Raw genomic sequence first — 9,826 nt, 5'->3', positions numbered from 1 at the left:
AAAGCAAGAAAGGAACTCACATCTCTTGCTCCCTGATGCGTCAGCACCTCCTGGATATATGACTTATCCACTCTCTCAATGCATTAGGAGGTAGAAAATAGCAAGGGCTGGACCTTTAGGGCCCATCACAGTCTCACCCCTAAGCATCATCTACAACCACCTTGTACACACACACCTACACAAAGAAGGAAATCCTTTAGAGTTGGTGGGATTGGGGGACAGATGAGCCAGTGATACAGCCCCTCAGAAACTATCCCAGGGCCCACAGTGTGCATGCACAAGTTATGAGGCTAGCTTTGCTGCTGCAGAGCCAGGACCCGCACTCTCTGTCCTGGACATCCTCTACCATCAGTCCCTACAGGTGTGACCTCCTCATACAGTAGCCTAAGCAGCAGGTGGCTAGGTGAAGGAGTGTGAGAAGCTGACAAGTGGCTGGTCCCACCACAGAATCTGCACGATATGACACTCTTACCCAAAGACAATGAGAGAAGCCCCCACGTGGCTAGTGAGTTATCATTACAATTGCTCTTAAGATACATTTTTTCAAGACCACAAAAGTCTTGCCAATTGTGAGCAGTCACTTTGGACCAGACCCAGCAGGTGAAGTTGACAGAGCAACAGCACAGAAGGAGCCAGGTCTTTGGTGACCTTGGAGCCACCACACCGGCCCTGGATTACCTGCCTCCAAAAGAGGAATCCACTTCCCTCCTCTTGAAGCTACTGGTGTTTGTGGTGGGGTTGGTGTGTGCAACCAAATCAAATCCTGAGCAATCCATCAGACTTCTGTGTTGGCCAATGTGAGTGTCAGCAAACAGGAGACACATGGGACTGGTGGGCGAGGGGCATGAATAATGGTGACTGACGGGCACATTGGGAGCAAGTGAGGGCAAAGAGAGGCAAAGGGCAATGGAATGGAGGTGAATGAGCACCATTGTGGAGTGAATGTGGGTCAAAGTGAGGGAATGACTATGCATTCAATTATGAATGAATTTGAGATTATGATGAGATTAAGTAAATGATTGGAAGTGAGCCACAATCTAAGCAGAAAAAAGGTGAAAGTGGGAGCAGACTCTTCATGAATAGGACAACTAAAGAGGGTGAATGTGAGTGGAGGTGATAAGAATACTAAGGATTAGAGTGTGAAGGAATGGTGGTTTTATGAGGCACAAGATGAATGAAGAGGGGAATTTAGGGATACAGTCAGAGCGAATGGGGGTAATGTGGGATAGAAAGAGAAGAATAGGGTGCAGGAGGGACAGAATAAAAGAGTGGAGTTGGATATGTGGTAGAATGTGAAGCAGGCCGAGTTTGAGTGCGAATGCTATGAGGGAGGGTGACTAGAGATGACTGGGATTAGACGGGGATAATACAGGGTAGTCTAGCCCAGGAACGTGGGGGTACAGGGATCCCAGTGGGAATCAGCAAATGTGAATGAGCTGAAGAGTGCGCATTCAATGGAGGTGATGTTGGGCAGAGTGAGAGGGAATGAAAGTGAAGAGCAGAGGATGGCTGAAGGTGGGTATTGCAAGGCAGAGAGTGGATGAAGGCAACATGGCCTAGGGTGAGTAAAGCGAGGAAACACGGGGAGCCCGATGTGAGCAAAAGTAACGAATTTGAGGCGTAGTGTGACAGAATGCGAGTACTGGGAGGCAGAATGGCAGGCATGAATCAGGAGCAGAGGATGAGCAAGAACAGGGTGATAGGGGTTACAATGGGAAAGGATTTAAACGAATGAGGCAGTGAGAGGCAAAGTGAGAGTAAATGGAGACAATGAAGAGAAAACTCAGAAAGAACAGCGACCAAACATAGACTAAGTATATGTGGGTAACTTGAGCTAGTGTTTGGGAGTAATAGGGGCAGAGCTCCAGGAAATGGGGGTGTTCCGGGGACAGCATCTGAGAGAATAGAGGTGAAGGAGGGGCAGAAAGGGAGTGAATGGGGGAGTTAACGAGGCCCCAAGTCAATGAACGAAGCTGAAGGCTGGGCCAGATGTGAGTAAGTGGGAGTCATTTGATGCAGAGCCAGGAAATAGAGGTGAAGACAGGAAATGGTCTGAGCGAGAGTGAGTGGGATGAAGAAGGAATATGACATGAGAGAATTTGGGTAATGCTAAGTAGATGGGGAATTGTGATAATATGAGGCCCGGTGTGGGTGAATATAAGTGGTTGAGAGGCAGTGTAAGTGAATGTGGGAAAAAAAGACAGAATGAGAATGAAGATGAAAAAGCAGTCAAGCCTAAGAATCTGCATGTAATATGCCATTTGTAATATGAAATGTGGGGCACAGTCCAGTAAATTAGGATGGAAAAGCACTTTAAGTTCAGAGAGGTGAACAAGCTACCAAGGATGAGTGCTATGGTTTGAATGTGTCCCTTCCAAAATTCAGATGTCAGACACTTCATCCCCAATGCAACAGGGTTGGGAGGTGGGGCCTTTAATTTCCAGTGCAACAGTGTTGGGAGGCATTTAGGTTTCTGTGTTCCATGTTCCAGAATCTATGACTTAGACATTTGCTCATAGAGCCCAGAGTTCCAGATCACCCCTAATTCCGAACACCACAGGGTAAGTCTGGAGCGAGTCACCTGGGAGGTCTTACAGGTGCCATAATGCAGGCCTGGGGCACTGTGATAGTGACCTTGGCCATACTGATGGTTGTCACTGTGGATGCCAAGATTTATGAACGCTGCGAGCTGGCTGCAAGACTGGAGAGGGCAGGGCTGAACGGCTACAAAGGCTACAGTGTTGGAGACTGTGAGAATCCAGTTGCCCCAAATCCTGCCCATACCCTAAGCCACTCACCACATTCAGACCCAGGCCCCCCCTTGTCCTTTATCACCTCTCCAGGTCAGGGCATGATCCCTTCAGTCACTCACTCACTGACTGTGCTGAGTAGTTTAACTAACTCTAATGTCACCACCATTATTGCCTTCACAACCATCACCTCCATCCCTGCCGTCAACATGATCACTACAATCAATATCATCACTGCTGTTACCACCATGAATACCATCACTACCGCCATCACTGATCCCTCACCAGAATCACCAATATCACCACACCAAACCAAGATCACCACCCTCACAACTGAGATGACAACCATCCCTGTCCTCCCCCGATCCTATCCTTCCCTATTCCCAGGCTCTATACCTATTTCTTGCCTCTCTTCTCCCTGCACCAGGGCTGTGCATGGCTCACTATGAGAGTGGCTTTGACACCGCCTTCGTGGACCACAATCCTGATGGCAGCAGTGAATATGGCATTTTCCAACTGAATTCTGCCTGGTGGTGTGACAATGGCATTACACCCACCAAGAACCTCTGCCACATGGATTGTCATGGTAAGTCAGCACTGGGGACACACTGAAGCCCTGCCAGGCCCTACTCTCCCACACATGGAGGACAAGGTTGTTTAAGCCATAATCTCCTGCAACAAGAGAAAAATGATGAGAAAAGGAGAAAAGTTGCCTAAGCTGTTAGAGACACCATCCTGTATCCCTACCCAGACTATACTGAGGGGTTGTTTAGGACAGAAGAGCTCAGAGCTCCCAATTCTCACAGAGTGGACCCTGCAATTTTCTTAGACTCAGGAAAGAGGAAACTTACCTCCGTGTGGAATAGTGACAGAGACTGTCCTAATTTGGGGTTGAGGTTACCCAGGCCCTGAGGAAAGAAGCAGATGTGTGGTTCTAGAGACAGAAACAGATCACCTTCATGCAGAAATGACAGAATGTTCCAGATAAGACTGGTGTTGCTGAGGACAAAATAGAATAGCAATTAACGTTGTTCAGTGTTGGTCGAAATGGTGGCTGAGGTTGTCCAAGACAGGAAAAAATGGAGATTGAGGTTATTTAGGGCCAGCTCAAATAGAGGTTGGGGTTGTCCAGGACCAGATAGCATGGAGGTTGGAGTTATTCATGACTAGACAACATGACAAGATCATCCAGGATCAATCAACATGAGTTAAGGTTGTATAGAACAAGCTAACATGGTGATTGAGATCATGCATAACCAGCTGACAAGAGAATCTATGTCATCTGGAATTGGCCAACATTGTGGTTGAGGTTCTTCAGGCCCCAAAGAACCCAAAACCCCTGGGCCCTCCATTCACTGTTACCCTATCCTCAATGCACCAGATCATCATGTCCCTCTCTTCCCCTTCAGACCTGCTCAATCGCCATATCCTGGATGACATCATGTGTGCCAAGCAGATCGTGTCCTCACAGAACGGGCTGTCTGCCTGGTAAGATCATGGGCATGGCCTGGACCATGGGCAGCCAGGGATGGTGTCACTGCCACCCCATCAACCTGTCCACTTCATCCTCTCTCTTTTCTTTCATTTCCCAGGACTTCATGGAGGCGGCACTGTTCTGGCCATGATTTATCTGAATGGCTCAAGGGGTGTGCTATGCAAGTGAAAATTGACCCAAAAAATTATCCATGACTCAGATTCGAAGAGACAGGTTTTATTTCCCTTTCATTCCTTTCTCTTGTGCATTTAATAAAGGATAGTATCTATAAACAATGCAAAAGATTCTCTGATGCCTGACTCTCTTCATTTATTCAATGCCTGGAGGTACCCTCATTCCATCACTTTCTCCATACATTCAAAGGTCTAATTAAGAAATACCAGATCACTCAGGGTGGGGCAGGAAGGAATGACAGGGTGGTGAATCAAGAGCATATGTTCTCCCGGGTTCAAAAACCATCTCTACCATCTACTAGCTGTGTTGCCTTGGAAGAGATACTGAATTTCTCTGTGCCTCAGTTTCCTCATGTGTTAAGGATGATAATGATAGTAACTCCTTGATGGGGTTATTCGAAGGATTAAATGAATTAATATTTGCAAAATGTATAAAGTGCTTGGTACATAAGACAGTTATAGGTTTGGAGATAGAAGAGTGGGAAGGGACAGATGAAAATTGGCTTCCCTTAAAAAGAATCACTCTCAGTTCAGGTCACTACAGGGTCTTTATTTAAGGCAGATGTGGTCTCTTCAGGGACAATGAATCCAGTAGGATTGTGCTTACACAGGAAGCTTAGTGGGAATTAGGAGTTAAAGGTACATTTTTCCCACATCCTCCGACATAACACCATTCTCCCAGTCCCCACACCCTCTTTCATGATCAAAGTCTGAAGTTTCAAATGACAGAGTAGGAATGTAGGCAAAACATTCAATGGACACACACGGTAATAATTTCTTCTTACAGAATGCCTGAGTTTCAGTTTGTGTCTTGAGCAGAGAATTTAGGAATTTGAACTTGCCATTCTTTGCAATGGCCAACACCTTTGGAAGCAGCCACTCCCATTAGGAAGCAGTCCCTCATGTTCTTTGTACTCTTTGGTTGGGGTAGTTACCCAAGTACCTGAGGCCTTGAAGTGTTCATTTCAAACAAGATAATCATAGATGATCATGAAAACAGCTAGCTGCCACCGCATGCCAAGGAATGCTGGAGCCCCCTTCCTTACTGCCAGCTGGATTTCACCTACCTTCAGCTCCATCCAGCCTAGGTAATCAAATCTCACATCTCCCTGTGGGTCCATAAAGGGTGCCAGCATTTTGTGTACTGATTTCTTATTGTTTTTTTTTCTTTCGTTTTGTTTTGTTTTGTTTTTGAGACAGAGTGTCGCTCTTTCACCCAGGCTGGAGTGCAATGGCTCACTGCAACCTCCACCTCCCGGGTTCAACCAATTCTCCTGCCTCAGCCTCCCGAGTAGCTGGGATTACAGGCGCCCACTTCCATGCCCAGCTAATTTTTGTATATTTAGTAGAGACGGGGTTTTATCATGCTGGGCAGGCTAGTTTTGAACTCCTGGCCTCAGGCAATCCATCCACCTCAGCCTCCCAAAGTGCTGTGATTACAGGCGTGAGCCACCACACTCAGCCTAAAATATATTTTTAATTATTATTCCTTTAGTGGCTATCTTTAAATCTGTAACTTCCTATCATTTGATAAACCCTTTTGTTCTTGTATGGAACTTAGTCTCCATTATGACAAAATAGAGATTCTTAATAATAGTAGATTTTGTTAATTTTTCTACGAGAGTTTGGTATTAAATCTGGAGACATATTTTCCATGTATCATTTCCAAGGACTATGCTTATTTAATTAATTTAATTGGGTTTCCCTTAATACCTGTGCCTAGATGTATGGTGAGGTTTGCCTTCCAACTTACAGCCCTTATGTCTTCAAGGCCTCAAAAGGCGCCTCTCTAGCTGGTTATCAGCTTGCCAGACTTCTAGAAGAATAATAAACCACACTCTACCCTGTGAATATAGCTTTGTCAGAAGCAGGCTTCTGGTGTGACTGATGTTTCTTTCAAGTTTACATACCAATCAGAAAGAAATTCCATGTACATTTCTTTCCTAAACTCTGAGCTTCAGAAAAAAAAAAAAAAAAGTTGCTCTAATAGAAATTGGAATGGGAAAGTAAAATAAATATAAGTGACTTTGATTGTTTAAGAAAAATTCTTTAGGCCGGGCTCAGTGTCTCATGCCTGTAATCCCAGCATTTTGGGAAGCCAAGTCAGGCAGATCACCTGAGGTCAGGAGTTCAAGACCAGCCTGACAAACATGGAGAAAGCCCGTCTCTGCTAAAAATACAAAATTAGCTGGGTGTTGTGGCGCATGCCTGTAATCCCAGCCTCTCGGGAGGAACCCGGGAGGCAGAGGTTGCAGTGAGCTGAAATCATGCACGCCAGCCTGGGCAACAAGAGCAAAACTCTATTTCAAAAAAAAAAAAAAAGAAAGAAAAATACTTTAAAATTGGAGAGAGGCTGGGCACAGTGGCTCATGCCTCTAATCCAAGCACTCTGGGAGGCCAAGGTGGGTGGATCATTTGAAGTCAGGAGTTCAAGACCAGCCTGGCCAATGTGACAAAACCCTGTCTCTACTAATAATACAAAAAAAAAAAAATTAGCCAGGCGTGGTGGCATGTACCTGTAATCCCAGCTACTCGGGAGGCTGAGGCATGAGAATCACTTTAACCCAGGAGGCAGAGGTTGCAGTCATCTGAGATTATGCCACTGTATTCCAGCCTGGGTGACAGAGTGAAACTGTGTCTCAAAAGTACATACATAAATAAAAATAAAATTGGGGCGAGAAGGTAAAAATAGTTTTAGGGAGCCATGAACAGGGGAAAGGGAGATTAGAAGGCTAGCAGATCCAGGATTTGGGGGGAAAAGGACTCAACTAGAATGCAAAGAGCCTTTTAGGAAATCTGGAAACAATTGAGGTGACCAAGAGAATAAGCAGAAGGATGAGGCCAGATTGTGGTGAGGCTAGCTCTTCACCATCTCACTTCAACATCACCGTGAGACAATAGTTCACAAAACTAACAATTTACAGTTAGCAACAAAAGTTCATGTCCTTTAAGAAGATATTTCTGAGCTTTCAAATATGTCCAGCCCTCACTGACCCACTGCAGTTTCCTTCTCATCACATCCCATCTGCTCATTTCTTTCTTTCTCTTTTTTTTTTTTTAATTTTTTTTTTTAGACAGGGTCTCTGTCACCCAGGGTGGAGTGCAGAGGTATGATCTAGGTTCACTGCAACCTCCACCCCCCAGTTTCAAGCAATTCTCGTGCCTCTCCCTCCCAAGAAACTGGGACTACAGGTGTGGCCACCACACCTGGCTAATTTTTGCAATTTTAGTAGAGACAGGGTTTCACCATGTCGGCCAGGCTGGTCTCAAACTCCTGACCTCAAGTGATCCACCCACCTCAGCTTTCCGAAGTGCTGGGATTACAAACATGAGCCACCGTGCCTGGCCTGCTCATTTCCTTCTTATCTGTACAACTCAAACTTAGGACTTCTCTCTCTGTGATCCAACGTCCTCCCTCCTCCAAAGAGGCAATCACATCTGGTTTGGTCACAGGATACCCTGTAATGGAAAATGATACAAGGCTTGAGCATGTCTGTGTGGGCTTTGGGACCTTAAAAAGTTAGGAAGGTACATATTCATGAGGGTAAATTTCACATGGGAGATGAAAATACAAACACCTAGATCAGTCTGGAAGGAATTAAGAATCTTTAATCCCTAGAACCTGAGGTCAAAATACTGAAGCACATCAGAGATGGAAATTTATTCTACTGGATGTACCATGCATTACTCAGGGAAGCCATCCTAACCCACAGAGACCAGATGGCTATAGTTCTGTAGCATCACATCTTTATATCTCTCTATAGTTCTCTAGCATCACAGGGTTCTCTGAGGAGAATCCAGTCAGTTTCACTGCTCCTGGGTGAAATGCACAGCCACATCCTCAAATGACACGATCCTTGTAATTGCATGCTTCTATTCAATTGGTTGGATAAAAATTAAAGTGATAATACTTTTTAAAATAAAGGGAATATTATTCAGAGGAAAGCTACTCTTTAATCATTTCAAAAGGCCTTTTCTGAGATATTTGCAATACCTATATATAGCAAAGGACTTTTATACTAAGGAAACTATAAAGAACTCCTACAAATAATAAGATAAAAATAGATGGATAGTCCAATAGAAAAACCAGAAAAAAAGATTTGAACAGGTAATTCACCAAAGAAGATATCTAAATGGCCGAAAAACACATGAAAAGGTGCTCACCATCATTAGTCATCAGAGAAAGGCAAACTTAAACCTCAATTAGATATCACTGCATGCCAACAGAAAACCAAAAATATGACCAACAACCTTCAGCTTTCCTTTGAGACGAAGTCTTGCTCTGTCGCCCAGGCTGGAATGCAGTGGCATGATCTCGGCTCACTGCAACCTCCGCCTCCCACGTTCAAGTGATTCTCCTGCCTCAGCCTCCTGCATAGCTGAGACTACAAGCACATGCCACCACAACCAACTAATTTTTATATTTTTAGTTGAGACAGGGTTTCACCACGTTAGTCAGGCTGGTTTCGAACTCCTGATCTCGTTATCCACCTGCCTCAGCTTCTCAAAGTGCTGGGATTACAGTCATGAGCCACAGCACCGAGCCTAATTTTTGTATTTTTAGTAGAGACGGGGTTTCACCATGTTGGCCAGGCTGGTCTCGAACTCCTGACCGCAGATGATCCGCCCACCTTGGCCTCCCAAAGTGCTAGGATTACAGGCACGAGCTACCACGCCTGGCCTGGCTTTTTGCTATTTGAGTCCTTCTTCCCTCTTCCCCTAAATCCTGGATCTGCTACCCTTCCAATCTCCTTCCAAATGTTGGCAGGATGTAGAGCAACTGAAGCTCTCATACATTGTTGGTGGAAGTAAAATAGTGTAGGCACTTAACAGATTGGTAGAGTCTACTAAAGCTGAACATCTAACGTAACATCTAAGTTAGTTTATCTAATTTATCACATCTGCAAGAGGTAAATGATACACCTAACCTAGGATCCAGCAATTCCACTGTTAGGTATATAACCAATGGAAATGCACACATATGTTCACCAAGACATGCACAAGAATATTCATAGACACATTATTTCTAATAGCTAAAATGGAATATCCACCAGCAGGGGAATGGATTAACCATTGTGATATATATTCGCTATTCACAATGGAATAGTGAATAGTGTGAAAAAAGAACAAACTACTGACACATGAAATAACGAGGATGGATCTCAAAAACATTATGGTAAGTAAAAGAAGCCAGACCCAAAAGAATAATAATGTATGATTCCATTTATATGACATTTAAGAGCTGAAAAAAAATATATGGTGACAGAAATCAGAAAGTCATTAGCCATAAATCAAGAGATAGTGATTGGAAGTGGCATGATGAAGGCTTCTGGGTGGCTTGTCATTTCCTGCTTTTTGATCCAGGTACGGGTTACAAAGGTGTTTTCACTTGGCAGAAATTCATTAAA

The 9,826-nt window shown here is 44.5% G+C and overlaps 1 protein-coding gene across 1 annotated transcript in view; it reads left to right on the top strand.

Annotated features, from left to right (window-relative positions):
• Positions 1-4,613, top strand: part of LOC108298454 (sperm acrosome-associated protein 5) — a 5,673-nt gene extending 1,060 nt beyond the window's left edge. Inside the window, exons 2-5 of the mRNA XM_017521135.2 lie at positions 2,520-2,750; positions 3,178-3,336; positions 4,160-4,238; positions 4,343-4,613. Coding sequence (XP_017376624.1) covers positions 2,606-2,750; positions 3,178-3,336; positions 4,160-4,238; positions 4,343-4,439 — 480 coding nt within the window. The 5' untranslated portion in view covers positions 2,520-2,605 and the 3' untranslated portion in view covers positions 4,440-4,613. The remainder of the gene's footprint in view (positions 1-2,519; positions 2,751-3,177; positions 3,337-4,159; positions 4,239-4,342) is intronic.
• Positions 4,614-9,826: the final 5,213 nt, after the last annotated feature.

This window comes from Cebus imitator, unplaced genomic scaffold (assembly GCF_001604975.1).
Source record: "Cebus imitator isolate Cc_AM_T3 unplaced genomic scaffold, Cebus_imitator-1.0 Scaffold964, whole genome shotgun sequence".
NCBI lineage: Eukaryota > Metazoa > Chordata > Mammalia > Primates > Cebidae > Cebus > Cebus imitator.
Note: the sequence above shows the minus strand (reverse complement) of the source record. Positions and strands in the feature narration are given on the sequence as shown.